At 36.2% G+C, this 22,875-nt stretch overlaps 3 protein-coding genes across 8 annotated transcripts in view; 1 reads left to right on the top strand and 2 right to left on the bottom strand.

Annotated features, from left to right (window-relative positions):
- RARS2 (arginyl-tRNA synthetase 2, mitochondrial) overlaps positions 1-94 on the bottom strand; it is an 85,665-nt gene extending 85,571 nt beyond the window's left edge. Inside the window, exon 1 of the mRNA XM_037842627.1 lies at positions 23-94. Coding sequence (XP_037698555.1) covers positions 23-58 — 36 coding nt within the window. The 5' untranslated portion in view covers positions 59-94. The remainder of the gene's footprint in view (positions 1-22) is intronic.
- A 128-nt stretch (positions 95-222) lies between these two features.
- ORC3 (origin recognition complex subunit 3) overlaps positions 223-22,875 on the top strand; it is a 74,248-nt gene continuing 51,595 nt past the window's right edge. For 4 of the 5 annotated variants that reach the window (XM_037842854.1, XM_037842852.1, XM_037842851.1 and 1 more), the window contains exons 1-2: positions 236-298; positions 16,176-16,230. In XM_037842854.1, the coding sequence (XP_037698782.1) occupies positions 275-298; positions 16,176-16,230 (79 nt within the window). In that variant the 5' untranslated portion in view covers positions 236-274. Of the gene's footprint in view, positions 299-16,175; positions 16,231-22,875 lie in introns of all 5 variants that reach the window. The other variant, XM_037842853.1, reaches the window with a different exon arrangement.
- Positions 10,910-12,389, bottom strand: LOC119539353 (vacuolar protein sorting-associated protein 26A-like). 2 transcript variants are annotated; one of them, XM_037842856.1, is made up of 2 exons: positions 12,193-12,325; positions 10,910-12,116 (listed from the first exon to the last, which is right to left on the bottom strand). In XM_037842856.1, exon 2 carries the CDS (start codon positions 12,010-12,012, stop codon positions 11,362-11,364), a length of 651 nt encoding a protein of 216 aa, XP_037698784.1. In that variant the 5' UTR covers positions 12,013-12,116; positions 12,193-12,325; the 3' UTR covers positions 10,910-11,361. The 2 variants fall into 2 exon arrangements, with proteins under 2 accessions (XP_037698784.1, XP_037698783.1); XM_037842855.1 differs by having other exon boundaries at positions 10,910-12,389.

The following is a 22,875-nucleotide window of genomic DNA, read 5'->3' as shown; positions in this document are numbered from 1 at the left end:
TTGCCCCCTCTGGGGTTCGTACCTGAGAGGCGATGGAGCGGCGGAAACCACACGCCATCTCCGGTGCTGAAAGCGCGCCCCGACCTCTTAGTCTGGAACCCGCCTGACCCCGCCCTACTCTGTACGCCCCGCCTCCGCGCGCCGGAAGCCCGCCTCGGAGGGTAATATCAACCAATCGAAGAGGCGCGTGGCCTGCCACTAACCTCTGCCCCGCTGCCGCTAGGGCGCGCGGGAAATCCCGAGTGTGTCTGCAAACTGGTGGACCAGTAGGACCATGGCCACCTCTTCCATGTCCAAGGTATGTAGGGGAGGGCACCCAGTGGGACTCCGTCGCCGTCTCATTCCCTTTTGAAGAAAGATGAAGCGGAGGCTACGTAGGCTTCGGTTTATCGGGGAGGGAACGGCTAATCTAGGTGAGGCTTCTTTGCCTCAGGTCCGGTTGAGGCCAACTTTACTTTGTTGGGGGAACGAGGACACGGAAACTGCTTTAGTGGGACAGCCGAGGATTTTCAAATTCTGGTTTATGGAGGTCAATGCCCCAAAAATGTGCCCTAGTCTTCTCTCCTTCTCTCTCATAAATATTTACTGTGCGCCAAGCACTCCTTAAGGTACTCGAGATACAGTGTTAAACAAAATAGACTCGGTTTCTGCACTCAGTAAAGACATTAGGCACAGATAAACTAATGATCACAAATTGTGATAAACCTTCGCAAGGAAAAAAGTTCTAACCCAGAGAACAGAAGATTGGGGTGAACCCAGTAATACAGGTGGCGGGGTCAACAGAGGCCTTTTTGAGAAAGTAACATTTGAGCTGTGATCTGAAAAATGAGGGGCAGTTAGGCAAAAGATGTTTTAGCAGAAAGAATAACTTGTGTTTGGGTCCAGAGGATAGAAATAAAATGACGTATTAAAGAGATTGAAAAATCAGTGTGATCAGAAAGTAGAGGAAGAGTTATGAAAGGTGAGAATGAAAATGTATTGTGGATGTACGTGTGTGTGTGAGATACAGTCCTTAAAAGGGCTGCCAAGACAGCAGGGGATTGCAAGATATGATAGTGTGGGTGGTAAAAAAAAAAAAAGCTCCAGAGCTATATTGTCCAATGTGATAGCCCCGCTAGAAACATGTGGCCATTTAAATTTGAAATTAAATTAAATTAAATTAAAATTTCAGTTCCTTAGTGGGGCTGTTGCAACTGTGCTCAATAACTACATGTGGTGGTGGCTAACATATTGGACAAGACAAATACGGGACATTTCCATCATGGCAGAAAGTTCTGTTGGCCATCGCTGCCCTGGAACATGTAAAGTAAGATCTTGAGTTTTATAGTGAGTGCAGTGGGAAGTCACCAGAGGACTTTTAAGCTGAAGAGGGATGAAGTTCACCATAACTTCTGATCATGCTCTTGGTTTTATTAACAAGCCTTCACTCTACCCATAAATGTTGTGTTGACCCTTTAAAGAGAATGTGAAGGGAAACTTACAGAAGATGATATAGGTACTGTTTTCAAGCTTGACTATTTGTATAACAAATAAAAGCATGGAAAAAAAAAAAGACTTTTAACTGTTCTGAGGCCTATTATGCTACATCTTTAACAGACTAGTGGGCTTGTCTTCTGTGCTCTATGTATGTGAACCTCTTCACATCTATTTGGTCTTTAATATAACCCTGTGAGGTAACTGGGAGAAGAGCAGTATGCTCATTTGATGAATACAGTATGCAAGACATGGCAAGAATAAGTACTTAACCATTGTGATATGCAAATTAATAAGAAAATCAGAACTAGAACCTAATAGATTTTAATAAGTGTAGGTATGCAGTTCATACTTCAAATTGCACTTTCCTCTGTCTCCAGCTCTTCATTATTTAAAGTCCTTTTTATCTACTTGGGAATTGTGTGATTAAAATGTTGAAATGTTGATGGACATCCTTTAGCAGTACAACCAAATGAACTAAAAAGCAACTGCATTTATCTTCTTATTCCATCTTTGAGTAGAAAAGATGTGGTTGGAGACAATGTAATGATTGAATAATGTGGGATTTTGAGATTATATTATGTGAAGTAATTTAACTCTTCTTAATTCCCAGTTATATGTAAAGTATTGGCTTTTCTTCTTTTAACCAAAAACTGCTTAATAAATTCATTCTGTTGTGCTACAACTTGTGTTTCTTGATCCAAACTACCTCACTTGCTGTTGGTAAATAGGGGAATAATATTAGGATAACATGGAAATTGTGTTGGTTCATGTGTGATTATTCTCACATGACTTTTGTCATAATTAAAGAGAAAGCCATGGCAATATAATGAAGGCCTTGAGAAAAAGAATGAAAATCTACGTTGTCCCTTCCTTTAGTGCACGTAATGCCTGATTTAGTTCAAGAACTAAGCTTTCCACAAAGTTAAGCCTCTGACAAAGCTGAAAAAGCAGATGAAGAAACTTCAAAGACACTTCTTCCTTTGTTAAAACAGTGGGTTAATGCAGAAGGCTATACCTTGGATCCAATTTTTGATTTTGATTAAAATGGTCTATGAGAAGCAATGCCTTCCAAGACTATATCTCAAGAAGGCAGCACAAGCCCTAGGGTTTAAGGTTACAAAGAACTGATGCTAGGTGCAAATGCCAGGGGAGATTTAACTAATGATAGTATTTTTATTAGGATTGGTACTGTTTTTGCTTTGCTCTGGTTATAAAGTTCCATAAGTTTTGAGTGGTTTATTCCCTAATGCTGTTTGTTGCATAAGCCTCTCTTATTTTTGTGTATCTCACAGAATGTGAGAATTTTTAGGAAAGCCTTTATGGCATTAGAGCAGTATGATATGCCTGCACTGGGACAATTATGAGGGAGACCTTACATAATAAAGAATCATTATGGACCATTTCAGGAATTCATGGGACTGACAGCTTTTTTTTTTTTTTTTTTTAACCCAACTGAACATGTTTACTTCTCTTCCCTCATCATATTTTCTAGCTTTTGGCTCCTCTAGACTTTTTCCTTTGTCTTAAACACCATCGTTTGATCAGCACAAAGTGCTTAACCATGTTACTCGCTCCGCCATATGTTAGGACCCGTTCTGAGCACTCTTCACATTACAGTCCTCCACAGCTCTTTTTCCTTTACTGAATGGCAGATGGATATGGAAACAAGGCAATGACAACTTTTGGTTTTCCCTGCTGAAATGTCCTTTAGGCAGCAACTGTAAATCGCTGCTGCTGTATGTATTCATAGCTCAGTCTCCACATCTTCCCAACTCACACACCCTTTGCTGCCGTCAGACTGATATTAGGAGACAGAGCACGTTGGGCGCTTCCATTTATAGAATAAATTTTATAGCATCATAAATTCAGAACATTGTTTCAAAACTATTTTTGAGTGCCTACTAGATGCCTGGCTACCATTCTAAGTGCTGGGGGGAAAATGTGAGTAAAACAGGCAAAAGTCTCTTCCTTCACTGAACATGCATGCTTGGTGAAGGTGGAGACAAACAATAAGCAAGAAAAATAAATAAAATACACAATATTCCATGGTGACAAGTGCTGTGAAAGAAGGTAAAACAAGAAAGGGAAAGACTATTGAAGGTGGGGATTGCATTAAAAACGTTTTTTTTCAATTGGAGAAGTTGTAGGTTTACAAAAAAAAATCATGTAAAAAATACAGTATTCCCTTACCACTAGTATGAACTCCTTGAACAGTGTAAAATCAGTGTCTTATAATGTAGAATATTGGGGACCTAGAGATAGACAGAAGCTAGTGAAGGGGAAATGATAACCTAATATGTTCAGACATGTTAATGAGGGTAAATTCAAAGGTATGGGAACGGATAGGGGTGATGATTGTTAATGGGATTTTAAGTATCAGAGCTGCACTGAAGGCAAATAGGATTGAAAGGGGTTGTTTAAAGGCATATATCCCATAGATCAGCACTACAAATAAAGATAGGTGCTTGCATGATATACTTCTAAGGTATGACACTGGTATAGAGAGTTAACAACAGAGTGATATATGGGAAAAATCTACCTATTGCATGCTAGGGACTATAGTCAGTAGGAGTACCTTACTAGTACCATTCAAATAGTAGGTACAAATAATTAAGGGCTGAAAAGAACTATGGAGTGTTTTGAGTCATGAGAATTGTTTGAAATGGAGAGTGATGAAAATTGTACAACCAAGTGATGATAATGTGAGATAACTGATTGATTATTGTGGACAGAACATATGCTATGTGAAATTAGGAACCCCCTACGTTATAAGTCAAGTCCTCGATCTTGAGGCTTGCTCTTGTGAAACATGGTTGTAAAGGGGAGGCTAAGTCCACGTATAGTTATGCCTATGAGTCACCTCCTTGTTTGTTGCTCATATGTGACCATTCTCTAGCCCAACTCTGCAAATAAATTCATCATCCTCCCCCCTGAAATGGGACAGGACCCCCCCAGTGAGTCTTCCTGGCGACATGGGACACGGATTCTGGAAATGAGCCTGACCCTGGCATCAAGGGGTAGAGAATACCTTTTTGACCAAAAGGGGGAAAAGAAAGGCAACAAAATAAGGTTTCAGTGAAGAAGAGATTTCAAATAGTCAAGAGGCTGTCCTGGATGTTACTTCTATGCAGGCTTCTGCTAGGTATCCCAAATGGCCACAGTATGATAAGCCCAAGTCAACAGTAGTCCACAAAACCCTAACGAATATCCAGTCCCTAAGTCCCACTAAGTTTACTCTTCAGGAATTTAAATCTTCCGGAAAGCTCCTGTGCCAGCTAAGTCCCCAAACCCAGAGGCAGTAGCTTCTTCAAGAACATCAGTCAGTTGCATCCCCTTTTCCTATAATGTCGACGTCCCTTTTCAACATGAACAAGTTAGGGTGGTCACTGCCTAGATATCCCTGAAGATCAGGAAGGTGATTAAACTAGAGGAAGGGGTAGCAACAGACAAGATAGAATTTAACAAAGGATTATGAATACTGAACCTCTGTATAAATTTCTTTTTCTTAGTTCCTAGGGTATTAGAATAACTAGAAGGGAAGAACTGAAGTGGTGGCACTGTAACCCATAACATTCTTTGAAATTTGCTATGTAGTTTCTTGTTAAATTGTAATTTGAAAGTTATCACCTTTTTGTTTTTATTTCCCAATAAGGAAATAACTGAAACTGTGGAACTGTAACCCATAACATTCTTTGAAATTTGCCCTCTACTTGTTAAATTGCACTTGGAAAGTTATCACTTATATGTAAATATGTTATATTCCACAATAAAAACAAAAACAAAACAAAACAAAATACAGCGGTCCCATATACACCACTACCACCCCCATTATTAGCAGTGCATTAGCATGGGACCTTTATTATAATTGATGAAAGAATATTATAATTGTACAATTAACTATACTCCATAGTTTACTTTAGAGTGTATTTTTCCCCATATGCCACCCTATTATTAATACCTTGCATTTGCAGTGTATTTGTTACAATTGATGAAAGAACATTGCTATAATTGAACTATTAACTATAGTCCATTGTTTACAATAGGGATCACTGTGCTGTATAGCCTATGTTTTATCTTTTAATTTTTATTCTAGTAATATATACAACCTAAAATTTCCCCTTTTAACCACATTCAGAAATATATTTCAGTGCTGTTAATTACGCTCACAATGTTATTCTACCATCACCACCATCCATTTCCACAACTTTACAATCAAAGTAGAAATTCTGTACAAATTTAGCATTAACTCCCCATTCCCCACCCTCAGCATATGCCCTGGTAACCAATATTCTAGATTCTGAGTTTGCTTATTCTAATTATTTCCTGTCAGTGAGATCATACAGTATTTGTCCTTTTGTGTATAGCTTACTTCATTCAACATAATGTCTTCAACATTCATCCATGTAATCACATAAACCAGAACTTCATTCCTTTGTAATGCTGAATAATGCTGCCTTTTATGTATATACCACATTTTGTTTATCCATTCATCAGCTGATGGACACTTGGGTTACTATCATGTTTTGGCAATTGTGAATAATGTTGCTGTGAACATTGGTATACAAATATCCCTTCGAGTCTCTGCTTTCAGTTCTTTGAGTATGTATCTAGTCGAGGGATTTCAGACTGTATGGTAATTCTATACTTAACTCTCTGAGGAACTGCCAAACTTGTCCTCCACAGCGGCTGCACCATTTTAAATTCCCTCCCAAAAGGAATGAGTGTTCCTCTCTCTACATCTTCTCCAACACTTACAATTTCTGTTTTTTTTAAAATAGTAGCCATTCTAGTGTGTGTGAAGTGGTATCTCGTTATGGTTTGATTTGCATTCCCCTAACAGCTAATAATGTTGAGAATCTTTTTCTATGCTTTTTAGCCACTTTCATTTCCTCTTTGGAGAAATGTCTGTTCTAATCTTTGACCCATTTTTTATTTGGGTTGTCTGAATTTTTATTGTTAAGTGGTAGGATTTCTTTATATATTCTTGATATTAAGCCCTTATTAGATATTTGATTTCCAAATATTTTCTCCCATTGAGTAGGTTGTCTTTTCACTTTCCTGGATAGAGTTCTTTGAGGCAAAAAGTTTTGAATTTTGATGAGGTCTCAATTATGTGTTTTATTATTTTGTGGCTTGTGCTGTAGGTGGACAGTCCAAGAAACCATTGCCTAACATAAGATCCAGAAAATGCTTCCGTGCATTTTCTTCTAAGAATTTATAGTCCTGGTTCTTATATTTAGGAATTTGATCCATTTGGAGTTATTTTTGTATATGCCATGAAAAAGAGTTCTTTTTCATTCTTTTGCATGTGGATATCCACTTCTGCCAGCACCATTTGTTGAAGAGACTATTCTTTCCCAATTGGGTAGACTTGGCAGACTTGTCAAATGTCATTTGGCCATGGATATGAGGGTCTGTTTCTGAACTCTCAGTTCAATTCCATTTGTCTGTATATATCTATCCTTGTGCTCATACCATACTGTTTTGACCACTGTAGCTTTGTAATAAGCTTTAAAGTCAAGAAGTGGGAGTCCTCTAACTTCATTCTTCTTTTTTAAGATGTTTTGGCTATTCATGTCCCTTACCTTTGCAAATAAATTTGATAATTGGCTTTTTTCCATTTCTGCAAAATAGGCTGTTGGAATTTTGATTGGGATTGTGTTGAATATGTAAGTCATTTTGAACATCGGTGCGTTCAAACGTAGAATTGACATCTTAACAATATTGAGTCTTCCAATCCATGAGCATGACCTAGTCTTCCATTTGTTTAAATCTTCTTTGATTTCTTTTAGCAAAATTTTGTAGTTTTCTGTGTACAAGTCCTTTACATCCCTGTTTAAATTTATTACTAGATATTTGATTCATTTAGTTGCTATTGTAAATGGAATTTGTTTCTTGATCTCCTCCCCAGATCTCTCACTAGTGTATAGAATCACTACTGATTTTCACATGTTGATCTTGTACCCCACCATTTTGCTGAATTCATTTATTAACTAGACTAGCTTTGTTGTGGAGTTTTCCGGACTTTCTATAATTAGGATCATTTCATCTGAAAATAGTGAAAGTTTTACTACTTCCTTTCCACTTTGGAAGCCTTTTATTTCTTTTTCTTGCCTAACTGCTACCTAGAATTTCCAGTTCAATGTTGAATAACAGTTGGGACAGTGGGCATCCTTCTCTTGTTCCTAATCTTAAGAGGGAAAGCTTTCAGTCTTTCACCACTGAGTATGATTCTAGCAGTGCATTTTTCATATATGCCCTTTATCATGTTGAGGAAGTTTCCTTCTATTCATGTTATATGAAGTGTTTTTATCAAGAAAGGATGTTGGTTTTTGTCAGATGCCTTTTCTGCATCAATTGAGATGATCATGTACTTTTCCTCCTTCATTTTGTTAATGTGGTGTATTACATTAATTGATTTTCTTAGCGTCGAAACAGCCTTGCGTACCTGAGATAAAATCTGCTTGATCATGGTGTATAATTCTTTTAATGTGCTCTTGGATTCAATTTGCAAGAATTTTGTTGAGAATTTTTGCATTTATATTCATAAGAGAGTTTGGTCTGTAATTTTCTTTTCTTGTAGTGTCTTTATCTGGCTTTGGTATTAGGGTGTTTTTGTCCTCATAGAATGAGGTCTATTCAGTTTTTTTTGAAGGTTTGAGCAAGGTTGGTATTAATTCTTTTGGGAATGTTTTGAAGAATTCACCTGTATAGCCCTCTGGTCCTGGGCTTTTCTTTATTGGGATGGTTTTGATGACTGAGTCAATCTCTTTACTTATAATTGGTCTCTTGAGGTTTTGTTTCTTCTAAAGTTAGTATAGGTTGTTCGTGTATTTCTAGGAATTTGTCTGTTTCATTTAGGTTACCTAATTTGTTGACATACAGTTGTTCGTAGTATCCTCTTATGATCCTTTTTATTTCTGTAGAGTCTCCCTTCTCGTTTTATTTATTTATTTTATTTATTTGGGTCTTCTCTCTTATTTTCTTTGTCAGTCTAGCTAAGGGTTTGTCAGTTTTATTGATCTTTTCAAAAAAACCAACTTTTGGTTTTGTTGACTATTTTTTTATTCCCTCTCATTTATTTCTGCTCTAATCTTTGTTATTTCATTCATTTTGCTTGCTTGGGGTTAGTTTGCTATTCTTTTTCTAGTTCCTCCATGTGTGCAGTTAGGTCTTTGATTTTAGCTCCTTCTTTTTTAATGTAAGCATTTAGGTGTATAAATTTCCCTCTCAGCATTGCCTTTGCTACATCCCATAAATTTTGATATGTTGTGTTTTTTTATTTCATTCATTTCAAGATATTTACTGATTTCCCTTGTAATTTCTTTTTTAACCCATTGATTGTTTTAAGAATGTGTTATTTAACTTCCATGTATCTTTGGATTTTTCCAGTTCTTCCCCTGTTACTGATTTCCAGCTTTGTTCCATTATGGTCAGAGAAGATAATTTGTATAATTTCAATATTTTAAAATGTATTGAGACAGTTTTTGTGACCCAACCTGTGGTCTGTCCTGGAGAACGTTCCAGGTGCTGTACTTGGGGAGAATGTATGTCCTGCGATTTTGGGGTGCAATGTTCTGTATATGTCTCTTAGGTCTAGTTCATTTATCATATTATTCACATTCTTTCCTCATCGATTGTCTGTCTAGATGTTCTATCCATTGATGAGAGTCATGTATGAAGTCTCCCACTGTTATTGTACAGGTGTCTAGTTCTCCCTTCAATTTTGTCAGTATTTGCCTCATGTTTTTTGGGGCATCCTGGTTAGGTACATAAATATTCCTTCTTGATGGATTGCCCCTTTTATTACTATATAGTGTCCTTATTTGTCCCTTGTAACATCTTTGACTTAAAGGCTATTTAGTCTGATATTAGTATAGCTACCCCAGCTCTTTTTTGGTTACTATTTGCTTGGAATATCTTTTTCTATCCTTTCACTTTCAAACTGTTTGTGTCTTTGGGCCTAAGGGTCTTAGTTGGGTCATGCTTTTATGTCCATCGGCCAATCTATGTCTTTTTTTTTTTTTTTAATCATCAAATACTCAATTTAAATTTTTATTTTTCAAATTGGTCATGCAAGCAGAAAGTCTCAAGCAAAAGTAAGCATCCTGTGTATATAGTACAGACCATACTGTAAGCCAGCTAACTAAGCATTTTAAAATGTAAGTAGGTAATATTTATAAAAACTTATCACAATTATAGCTTCCTAAACTATACAGCAATCTCATCCTCAACAATAAATCTGACAATGAGAAAAGATTTGAGAATAGAGCTATTTTAATCATTCAAAGAGCAAGCTCAGGATCTGTTTCAAATTATTTTTTATACATCATGGTTGCACAATTTGAGGCTGGTTAAATACAAATGGTTTTCAAAATTTCTTTGAATAATTTTTTTTCTTTGAATAATTTTTAATTACTACATGCAAGTGATCATGAAAATATTTGGCATTGTTTAAATTTTGAAACTTTGAACAGGCACTTACATGAAGGAAAACGTTACCATTCACAGATATCTACATTTAAAATAGATTCTCTGGGATGGAACTTTTTGCCAATAGAGAAGGTGGTTATCGACCATTTTATCAAAGTGCTATTGTAGTAAAACAACTTTAAGGAAATTAATTTGGATTATTTAGCTTACTTAAAGTAAGGTTAACTGACAAGACTTGCACTGAAGTATATAAAAAATATTGGTACAAAAACGAATGAACTGTAAATGAAAGTAGTTTCCACACAGTGGGCTTCGTTTTGGTATCTACATCCCACATTTACTGTATTTGAGATCAGATCCCATTCACACAGATGACTGCCACCTTCTTTTTCAGAGATTTTGAACAAATGACTTGAATTTACTGTTAAAAAAATTCGAACTGGTGGGTGAGGTTTAAATTTGAGTTTGAGTAGCCAAAGTTCCAGTTTACCAAACATGAAATTATCCAGATCTGGATATCTACATGCTCCTGAGTCCCCCCATCCCAAAATTTTCACCTGAGAAGTGAAGAGAATAAATTTGTGAGGTCAAGAAAATAGTGTATATGTGGCAAAAAGATTCCTTAAATTAAAAAAATACACATACCTGTTTCAGAGTATTTATGGAAAAATTATACAGTTCAACAAATTCTTAAACACCAACATAGGGTCAATTCCACATTGCACAAAACATATAGTGGCACTGCTGGAACGTAGCAGAATGGTTACTTATTGTGGCAAAAAGGAGACAGAAAGGTCACAAAAACATGCCACATAATCCTTTGAAAAAAAATTTAATATTCATAGGACAGAAAACTTTTAAGAGGATACAAATTCAGGAAGCCATGGAATGGTAGACTCAGAACACTCCATATGTGTTTCTCAAACTTATGTAGAAACAATTTAGTTAAAAAAAAAAATGAGACGTTCTTTTAAATCTTTGTACAATATAAGGGCTAATCAAGTTTTCTAATTTTATTTGAATATAAAATAATTTGCATGTAGAGAATAAGAAGTAATCATTAGCATGAAAAGGGAGAAAAAAGATTAATAATCAACACTATGCAGAAAGAAAGCAAAATTATAAATACCAGCCTACTCACAGGAAAATCTTTAATGTTTATGCTTAGGCATATCTGAGTGCTTATCACCAAATCAAAGTGCAGTTTAAAAAAAAAAAAAGCAGCTTAAGAAAGTTCCAGTGTTTCAAAGAAAGCACTTTTTTAAATGTATATACATGAAGAATATTTAGTTACATCATAAAATATATGCAGCACTGTAAGATAAAGGAAGACTATTATAAATGGAGTTTTGGCCTTTTTTCCCCTACGTGCTGCAACCATCTTTAATCTGCTGAACTTAATCTCAACGGTTACGGGAGATTTTTGTTTTTTTTTTTCTCTTATTCAGTAGTTCACATTTCAGGCTGTTCAGCAGATGCCTGTGATTCTGGAGACTCAAATCGCTGGTGGAAGTTTATTCTCTGTTTCCTCAGTTTTTCAGGTGCTTTTCTCCATAAAATGATCTCCTGCTGCTTGAAGTACCTTCTGTCTTCTTCATCAACAAGGACTAGATTCAAAAAGTACCTTACTGAAAATTTTTTGTTCACATCTCTCATTGTTGGAGTTGGGTCATACCCTGCTAAAAATAGTCTTATGGGAATTGATTCACCTTTTACTGGTGCACCATCCATTATTTCATATTTGGCAATTGTTTCTGTTTCTGTCGTAGTACTGGGTCCAATTCCTGTGATCTCTTTTTTGATCAGTTGTAACTCCATATGTTGGATTTTTATTCTTACTAATAAGAAGTAAATTTTTCCAACAATCACATCCTTTAAATGGTACTTTGATTTATTATATTCAAATTCTATATGTAGACAATCTTCAATGCCCACTTCCATTTTAATAGAGTTGTTAACATCAGGATAGGTAGCAAGCTGGTGAACAATAAGATCATACTCTTTTACCAAGTCTGTCAGTCTTCTTACTATTGTCACTTTAAGAAAATACCTCAAGCGGACATTGGCACCAATGTAAGATTCATATGGTTTTTCAACTTGCATGAATTCAAAGTCGTAACTTCTGCTCTGAGTCAGTTCTCCAGGTAAGGCCAATTCTTTGACTAGGTTTACAAATTCATGAGTGTTACTCTTGTCATTGAAAAGTTCAATTTGACCTACAAATTCAATTCTAATTCCTTGGTGCTCTAGCCTCTTTCCAGGTTGCTTAAAGGCTAGGTTTACCTTTCCTGAAACAGATTCTCCATCATAGAAAAGATAGTGTTTTTCTACTTTCCCATCTTCAGTTTTCATTTCTGCCATTTTCCTGGTGTCCCCATCATTAAGGACAACATCGATCTCACAAATGGGACCAAAAAAGCCTCCAAGAAAACTCATTGTGAGCGCCGCCGCCGCCGCCGCGTCCCCCCCACTTCACTCCTCTTCCCTCTCCAATCTATGTCTTTTGATAGGGGAGTTTAATCCATTAACATTCACTGTTAGTGCTGTAATTAAAGCATTACTTACTTCAGCAATTTTGTCCTTGATTTTTATTCGTCATATCTTTTTTATTTTTTGTCTTTCTTTTCCTTTATTGCAATCTCCTTTTCTATATAGCTGATCTTCTGGGATATATCTGCCTGATCCCTTTCTCATTTCTGTTTCTGCATATTTGTAAAATACTTTCTTTATGGTTACCCAAGATTATATTACAAAACCTGCATCTGCAACCTACTAATTTGCAAAGATATCAGCTTAGCTTCTATAGCATACACATTTTCTGGTCCTGTATCCTTCTGTTTCCCCTCTTTATGTTGTTTTTGGCCCATATTACCTTTTTGTATTCTGCATATCTACTATCAGGAAATATACCTTTTTCTTGTTAAATTGTATTCTTACTCTTATAGGAATTAAAGAGTAGAGTTGTACTTTGAGGATCCGGTACTATTGGGTTTTGCATTTACCCTTTTAGTTACCCTTATTGAAGATCTTCATATCATCAACCTACCCCAAGCCACTCTCTTCTGTATTTTCCTTTCAACCTGCAGAACTCCCTTTAGTAATTCTTATAGGGTCGGTCTTTTGTTGGCAGAGTCTCTCAGTTTCTGTTTATCTGTGAATGTTCTGAACTTTCCTTTGTTTCTTGATCTGTTCTGTTTGTTTCTATGCAGACTTTTCTCCACAGCTCCTATAATTCGTTTAAATTCTCTCCCTCACCCAGTCCCCCATTTTCTTTACAACTTTCTGCTCTGGGGACTCATCCTGTCTTATAGCAGCTTAGTTCTTTTTTCCCCAACCATTTTTTCCACTATGAGGTTTTTCTGCTTCCAGTTTCTTTCCCTTTAAGGTATCCCACCCTGGAGACCCAGATGGATTCATTCTAGAAAGGAGGGACAATCCAGAAATGCCCATTTGGCCTTTAGGTGGTCCTGCCAACACAGACTGAATTGAGTGTGCACATCTCTTGCCAACAGTTCTGCTGTGGTCTCTTTTTTTCTTCCCTTTGGGACCCTTTTGTATGGGGCACTCCTCAGCTACTTGTGGTGTGCCCTGGATCTCTGCAGACTCTGGTCCCTGTGCCTGGATATGCTTGGGGCTGTGAATAGCTCTATAGTCTGCATCCAGACTCACAGCAGGATAGACCCCGGCTGTGCTGCCTCTGTGCAACTCCCAAGCTGTGGGGTCCAGGCTGGCAGGCTCAGAAAGAAAATCTCCTACCTGATCTTGGAGAGTTTTTCTTTTCCTTCAATTCCATGTTTGTGGAGTCCCTCTCTATCATCCTCCAGAGTTCCAATCAAGTGGAATTTGTCCTTTTATTAGTTGATTCTGAGGTGCAACTTTTCAGGGGTTGTCTTACATTGCCATGTTGATGACATCACTTGGATATTCCACTTTTTAAGTGGCCAGGGAAAGCTTAGCTGAGAAGGTGACATTTGAGTAATAAGTTGCTTGAGGGAACTGTCCAAAATGGAATTCTGGAGGAAGAACATTCCAAACCAAGGGAACAGCAAGGACAGTGGTCCTGAGGCAGGAACTTGCCTACCATGCTGTTTTGAAAAACTTCAAGATCAGTGTGGATGGAGAAGAGTCAGCAAGGCAAGGAGTGATAGGAAATGAGGTTGGAAAGGTTTTAAAAGGATGGTCAATTAACCTTTACACTGGGTGGAAATTCTGAAGTCTCATTTTTGTACAGAGTTCCTAGTTATGTAGAGCTGGAAGCTGTCTCCTATAAGTAATTCTCTCCATTGTCTATTGGGAGTACCCTGAAGAAATCATTCAGTATTTGCAGATATTATATCCCCTTGCTCCCAGTCATTATACTTCAGTATAAATAGCCCCATTCCTTCAGCTGTTTGTCATTAGATTTTCTTTGTAGACCCTTTACCCTTGCTGTCTTATGGTTATGTTCCAGTTAGTGCAAACCCCTCTTTTTGCCAAGAAATGAATTGGATAGTCAGTATGTTTAACAGCACAAAGTAGGTTGACACTATTGCAATATTTTCTGATTCTGGATGCCGGATGTCAACTTAATATAGCCTAAGATCCCATGAATTCTTTGAGTTACATTACACTCTTATTCAACCATTTAAATCCCAGTGTCTTTCTCATAATTGCTGTTGTTAAGCCATTTCTTACCAAAACTGTACTTCTATAGTTTATTTTTAAACACATTTTGGGATCTAACAGTTTTTCCTCTCACTGGATAATTACCTCAAGTTTTCCTGGTGATGGAAGTAAGGATTTAGTAAATTTATAGAGCCTTATGTCTCATTATTTTAATGTAAAATAATCTTGTAGCATCAAAATAATGATGTTTATTAGATTTCCTAAAAACATTTTTTCTCCAAAAGATCTGTTGTTTTATGAGCAAGGTAGAAAGAAACTGAAAAAGCAATGTTTTTCCAATACAAATAGCTAATTAAGTGAGTGAAGATTATAATAAATGGTAAACAGATTTGAAAGGAAGAAAATGAGAAGGATGAGTAGAAAAGGGGGAGAGAGCTAAAGAATCTTAGTCGTGAATGATTGGTTATTGAGTGTAGTACATAATCATTGGTACCATAGTTAATTTTTTGAAATATGTATGCGTAGTTCACTTCATTCTACTATTTGCAGATATGAGAATATAAGGGACAGTTCTTATTTTGGAATCTATAATGGCTCAGATCAAAATGGCCACTTTCTTGTTGCACAGTTATCTTAGGCAGTGTCCTGAGATCACTTTTTCTCAGTATGTTTCTTTCATTCTTTTTTTCATTTTCCATAGAAATGGAATTCTTTAAGGAGCTATCCATGTTATATAGCTTTAGGATTCGTAGGATAGATGTAGGACCAATACCTTAGGGACTGTGTGTTACTAGTCATATAATAATATGAAATTAAATGTGACTAAATACTAAAAGGATTGTTTAGGAAAATGCTTACTTGGCAAGCATTCATTCATTCCATTTACTGGTTGCCTAATGTATATGTCAACACTATCCTAAACATTAGAGAAACAGTAATAAAATACAATCTGCACTTTGAAGTAGCTCAAAATCTCCTTGGGGAGCCAGACCCATAAATAAATATGATACATAATGAAAGAGCTTTAAAACAGTACAAAATAAAAAACATATCTTTAAGAACTTTGAGATCTCATGGGAAGGAACAATTCTGACTAGAGAATTAGGGAATGTTTTCTGTAGGAGGTGATTTTTGAATAGAACTTTAATAATGGATAAATGAATAAAAGTTTTTCAAATGAAAAAAGGTATGTAGGGTAAAACAAGCATCACTCTTTTATTTGTTGTCAAGGTTTTAGATACCTGGAGTTTAATTAAATGATAAATACTTCTTTTGGAATGGGAGAATATCAGTATTTTTTTACCTTTTTTAGCTTCATTTTAATGTATAGTAAATGTACTTTCTCCTTTAAGTTTTATAAAATGGAACCTTTTTGAGTTTAAATTTCATCAGCTTTTATTTTTCTCTTAGATCAGATCCCAAGTTGCAAAATCAAAGATGGGCAGCCCATGGGAGAAAGGGGAAAGAAATGGATGATCTCCTATTGTTTAATTAAGAATCTTCCTTTCTTATTACAGATGGAAGACATGTGATCTCTTAGATCTTCAAAGACACTTCTTTTTTTTTTTTTTTAATTTGCTTATCCTTAAGATACATGGTTAATCAGATTTGTCTGCTCCTTGGCTACTTTCACTCTATTTTTTTGTTGTTCCTTTTTATAGGGCTGCTTTGTGTTTAAGCCAGATTTTAAGAAGAGAAAGATCTCTGTGCCAATAGGTAAGGTTTTTAATGACACATTTGATGGTCTCTCCCCACCCCCCAACTTCTTAAACTTTAAGAATTAATCCTAATTGAATTTAGTAAGTCTCTTGTCTAAGCCTGGTTTACTTACCATACTGATGTAGCAGTTATATTCTAAGGCATCAGTCAGAGGGATAAGAGTATACTCCAGGGTTCTAATCTAAAAGGGAATCCAAACATACCTTCTGAAAGAAAGTGGGAAAGTAAATTTCCTTCAAAGGATGTGCACCATTCCTTAAAAGAAACTATCTTAAAAGTAGGTCATTGGTTGCCTGGGGAGAGGTGGGGGGAATTGACTGCAGAAGGGCATGAGGAAACGTTATAGACTGATGGAAATATTCTCTATTTTGATTGAGATGGTGGTTACATGAGTATATATTTTTGTCAGAACATATCGAACTGTTAAAATGGGTGCATTTTATTATTATATGTTATTTTTTAAAAAGGTACTGTCCGCTTTCTCATTTATCTCCAGATACCTGTTTAGTAATCAAGTTGTCGACTTCTTGAAACAATCATAATATTGCTGTTAGTCAGAAAGTGTTTATTGCAGTGGTTCTCAATCCTGTCTACACATTAGAACAATTGGGAAACTTACTTTGAAATAATTGTAGATTCACATGCAGTTGCAAGAAATAGTTCATAGAGGTCCCCCATACCCTTCACCAAGTTATTTCCAATGGTAACTTCTTGCAGAACTATAGTACAGTTCTATTGAGATATATTCACATACCATACAATCATCCAGGGTGTACAATCAGTTGTTCACAGTACCATTATATAGTTGTGCATTCATCACCACAATTTTTGAACATTTTCATTACCACAAACAAAGACAATAAGAACAAATGGTAAAGTAAAAAAAGAACACCCAAAACATCCCATAACCCCCATCCCTTCCTATCATTCATTTAGTTTTTGTCTTCACTTTTCTATTCATCTGTCCATACACTGTATAAAAGGAGTAGGAGCCACAAAGTTTTCACAATCACATGGTCACATAGTATAAGCTATATAGTTATATAATCATCTTCAAGAATAAAGGCTACTGGGTTCAACAGTTTCAGGTATTTCCTTCTAGCTATTACACTAAAAACTAAAAAGGGATATCTATAAAATGCATAAGAATTACCACCAGAATGACCTCTCAACTCTATTTGAGATTTCTCAGCCACTGAAACTTTATTTTGTTTCATTTCTTTTCCCCCTTTTGGTCCAAGAAGCCTCTCTCAATTTCACGATGCCAGGGCCGAGCTCATCCCTGAGAGTCATGTCCCACTTTGCCAGGGAGATTTACACCCCTGGGAGTCATGTCCCACGTAGCGGGAAGGGCAGCGAGTTTATCTGCAGACTTGGTTTAGAGAGAGAGGCCACATCTGAGCAACAAAAGAGGTTCTCTGGGTGTGACCCTTAGGCACAATTTTAAGTAGGCTTAGCCTCTGCTTTGCAGTAACAAACTTCATAAAGGCAAGCCCCAAAATAGTACAGTATCCTAACCAGGAAACTGTATTAGTACAATCCACTGATCTTATTCATAGTTCAGCTGAGGAACTTTGAAAAACACCAGTGTCCAGATTACAACCCAGACGAACTCTGGGAGTTGGGACCAGGCATTGATACTTGTAAAAGCTCCTCATGGCTTGAGTATTTACTCAATACTCAACACTATGAAGATCAATTCCAATGGGAAAAATATGAGGTGGAATTAAGTATGCTCTTGCATAATTTTGAATTAAAAAAGAAAAATTGAACCATACCATTTTTTTGACTAAGGAAATAAATAACTTGAATATATGAAAGAGAATTTTTCTGAATCTTCACATGACGCAAACATTAAATGGTACTCCTTCAGCCTGAGACTAGCCAGATAAGAAACCTGTGACCAAGGAGAAAATACTAAAATAGTAGTCCATATTGGGGAGGGAGGGGGATGTTAGTAAGTATCCAGTTTTGCATTAATGGGAAAAATCAGTGATTTATAGCCTTGTCAACTTAGTCTCAAAGAAGCCTGATGTTTTTTCTCCTACTTGCCTTCCTCCCCTCTTCCCCAGAATAGAAGGTGACAGTGATGAGCTTGGAAATAGTGAACAAAGAAAATCTACATTATAAATTACTTTATTTTTAGGTTATTGACTCATGAGCCAACTTTGTTAATGTTGGAGATTTCTAAACTTACTAGAAACAGTTCATTTTATGAGAAAATTCAAGACTTTTCCCCCTATTACATCTGTTCTAGTTTGCTAATGCTGCTGGAATGCAAAACAACAGAGATGGATTGGCTTTTATAAAAGGGGGTTTATTTGGTTACACAGTTACAGTCTTAAGGCCATAAAGTGTCCAAGGTACCACATCAGCAATCGGGTACCTTCACTGGAGGATGGCCACTGGTGTCCGGAAAACCTCTGTTAGCTGGGAAGGCACGTGGCTGGCGTCTGCTACAGAGTTCTGGTTTCAAAATAGCTTTCTCCCAGGACATTCCTCTCTAGGCTGCAGTTCCTCAAAAATGTCACTCTTAGTTGCACTTGGGGTATCTGTCCTCTCTTAGCTTCTCCGGAGCAAGAGTCTGCTGTCAACAGCTGTCTTCAAAATGTCTCTCATCTGCAGCTCCTGTGCTTTCTTCAAAGTGTCCTCTTGGCTGTAACTCCTCTTCAAAAGTTCACTCTCGGCTTTACTGAGTTCCCTCTGCCCATCAGCTCATTTATATAGCTCCACTGATCAAGGCCCACCCTAAATGGGTGGGGCCATGCCTCCATGGAAATATCTCATCAAAGTTATCACCCACAGTTGGGTGGGGTGCATTTCCATGCAAATCTAATCAGCACCAAAATGTCTGCTCCACAAGACTGCATCAAAGAATATGGCTTTTTCTGGGGGACATAATACATTCAAACCGGCACAACCTCTAAAAGACATGTAGCATACATTGATATCTTATGTTGTCAGCAATGTAATTGTAATCAATAAAGTTGCTAACATTTATTGAGTCTACTACCTGCCAGACACTGTCTAAGTACATTGTATGTTGTTCTGGTTTGCTAAAGCTGACGAAATGTAATACCAGAAATGGACTGACTTTTAACAACGGGGATTACAAGTTTACAATTCTAAGGCATGAAAATGTCCAGATTAAGGCATCAAAAGGTCCCATCTACACTAGGTCTTTACCCAAGGAATGGATTAAAAAACATGACCTTTTCTGGGGGACATAACAGCTTCAAACCATCACATATGTGTTAGTTTATTTAACCCTCTCAACAAACCATGAAGAATGGACTATTATTTTCTCTATTAAAATATATGAGGATACCTAGACATTGTAAGAAGTTTCCCATTGTTATAGTGCTAGAAAGTGGTGGAGCTGGGATTTAAACCCAAGCTGTCTGATTCCAGAACCCCATGGTCTAATTATTTATACTGGTTCTCATAATGTAAGGTGAGGTTTTGCTTAGATTTTTTTTGTATTGAATCTCATCTATAATTTATGAAAATTTGTTTAATGTTTTTAGTACTACTAATCCTAATGTGTATAAATTGAACTTTGCTTTAGATGTACATTAGGTTGTTTTTGTTTTTGTTTTTTTTCATCGTGTTGATCTAAGGCCAACAGATAATGTTATGAGAATCATAGAGGAATTGACCCTGATTATAAGACAGATGGAGCAGGAATAAGGAAAACATATCCAGATTTTACCACTTGCTTTCACTGGCTTCGATTCTTGGGAAGTTGCTCTGCATTTTGCCCAGTATCTGTCTCCTGACTTGAAGACACTTGGGTATTACCGAAGACTGGCAGCCTCCTTCTCCTCAGTATTCTGTGGGTGACTACACATCCTAGAAAGCAACTGAGCAGGAACTAGTGGGGAGAGAGAGGCTGGCACTGTAGGAGATGGTCACAACAGTGAAGTAAATCACTGTGAGGAGGAGCTAAGTGAGGAGGAAACCTGGCATTAGTGAGAGTTTACATTCTTTAACTCCTCTCGCTTATTTTTTATTTTTCTACCCTCCTGATCTATAAATGACTGAGACAAGTCATGGTAACAGGTTAACATGTCCTACTGCTATTATTTCCCAATTTGTAAGAGTTTTTCTGTTATGTATTTTGATACAGTGTTGTTCAGCACATAAGGAAGGCATATCTTGATTAACTGCTTTACCATTGTACCGTAACTTTATCCATTATCAATGTCAAATTTCTATTTTTGTTCTATTTATGGCTATTTAGTTATTCTGCTTTGTGGCTTTGTAATATTATATTGCTTTCTTTTTGTTTTATATTATGACTAGTCTAGTATAACGATGTCTCCTGTTTTACCATATGAGTACTTCAGTATGTTCTAAGCCTTTTGAGAAAATTAAAAAAACTCTGAGTCAACTATGATTAGAAGAAAAGTTCCTTAACATGAAAAAGAATTCTGTTTCGAACTGTTAGTTAACATTAAAACCTGAGGAGGAGAAAATCTTCATGACCTTGGATTTGATAATGATTTCTTAGGTATGACACTAAAAGCATGAGCAACAAAAGAGAAAATAGATTAATTGAACTTCATCAAAAATTAAAGCTTTTGTGCATCAAAGGACATTATCAAGGGAATGAAAAGACAACCTACAGAATGGGAGAAAACAGTTACAAATCACATATTTAATAAGAGTCTAGTATCCAGAATATATGTAGAATTCCTACAATTCAATAACAAAAAAACAAACAACACAACTGAAAAATGGGCAAAGGACTTCAATAGACATTTCTCCAGTGAGATATACAAATAGCCTACAAGCACATGAAAAGATGCTCAGCACCTTTATCAGTGACTAAGCAAAGGCCAGTAAAAATCATAGTAAGATACCACTTCATAACCACTGGGAAGGCATTATTTTAAAAAGAAGAAGAAAATAACCTATTGGCAAGGAAGTAGAGAAATTGGAACGTTGTTGGTGGGAATGTACAACGATACAGCCACTGTGAGGACAGATTGGCAGTTCCTTAAAAAGTTAAGCGCAGAATTACATATGACCTGGCAATTCTATTTCTAGGCATATACCCCAAAGAATTGAGAACAGTCATTCAAACAGATGTTTGTACACCAATATTTATAGCAGCATTATTCACAATAACCAAACAGTAGAAGCAACCTAAGTGTCTGTCAGCAGATGAATGAATAAACAATATTGTGGTATATACATACAATGGAGTATTATTCAGCCGTAAAAAACGACGTTCTGATACATCTTGCACATGAATGAACCTTAAAGACATGTTGAATGAAATAAACCAGACACAAAAGGAAAATATTATAGGATTTCACTTATAGAAAGAAGATTAGAGGTTACCAGAGGCTGGGGGAGGGGAAATGAGAAGTTATTCCTTAATGGGCATTGGGGTTTCTGTTTGGGATGATGAAAAAGTTTTGGTGGTAGATAGTGGTGATTCGCAACAATGTGTGATTCCAACATTGTGAATGTAATTAATATGGAATTGTATGTCTAAAAATGGTTAAAATGGGAAATTTTGTGATATACAAAATTTTTTTTTAAATAAAAACAACTTGATGGAAGAATACTATCAGCAGCTCAGTAAAGTCAGGAACAAAATGTGTACTTTCACAGTTATTGTTTAATGCCAAAGAAGTTCTAACTGATAACAGAAGATGCCTAGGAGTAAATAAATGTGGAGGGAAGTAGAAAACTGTAAGGAACATAAAATATTCGATTAAAAGAAGAGACCTATAGTGTTTCTGGTGGTAATTTCTTAACATTCTAAGCATGCCGTGTCACACCACGTGAATCTACAAATTTTATTTTATCTCAGCCAAATACCAGTGTAATTATTTTAAGACTGTGACAAAAATTATTGTAAAATTAATTTGAAAGAATGTGTTAACAATTTTTGAAAAAGAAAATCAATGTTTAGTAGTAGAGGGGAGAACACCTGGTTAGTCTCTATTAAAAGTACTGCAAGGCTACAATAATTAAAACAGTTCAGGACTGGTATGGGAATTGAGTTGGATTCAGTAGAACAAAAGAAAAAGTTCAAAAATAGTTCTAGGTATACATAAATATTAAAACTATAAGGGCATCTCAAATGAATTGGATAAAGGGTAGATTATTCAATAAATCATTGCTTTCCAAACCGAAGGACATAACCCATGTGTGAGTCATGAAATCAATTTAATGATTCATGATTTTGCATTTTTTTAAACATTTGTAATCATGTGGTAAGAGTTAAGTATTTTTTTGTGGGACTTGGGTTTTTATTTTGGTTATGCATATGTGTGTTGGGTCATGATGTAAAATGTTTTCCTTAAACTGGATAATACTGAAAAAAAAAAAAATTGAAAACCACTGCAATAAACAGTATTTGGACAAATGACTAGCCAATTGGAAAACATGAAAAAAGGATATAAAATAATACAGACAGATTACATAAAAGACTGGATTAAACTAGATAATCGAACAAAAGAACAGGAATGGTAGTAGTATTAGTCATGTATAATTAAGGAAAGGTTAAAGCACATAATATTAAGCAGAGTATACAAGGATATAGAATAAGAGCAAATAATGAAATCCCAGTAATATTAAATGTATATGCCTTAAATCAAAAGCATTAAATAAAAACTGTTATAA

Source organism: Choloepus didactylus, chromosome 7 (assembly GCF_015220235.1).
Source record: "Choloepus didactylus isolate mChoDid1 chromosome 7, mChoDid1.pri, whole genome shotgun sequence".
Classification (NCBI taxonomy): domain Eukaryota; kingdom Metazoa; phylum Chordata; class Mammalia; order Pilosa; family Megalonychidae; genus Choloepus; species Choloepus didactylus.
The sequence above is the reverse complement of the archived record's forward strand: the minus strand, read 5'-3'. Positions and strand labels throughout refer to the sequence as shown.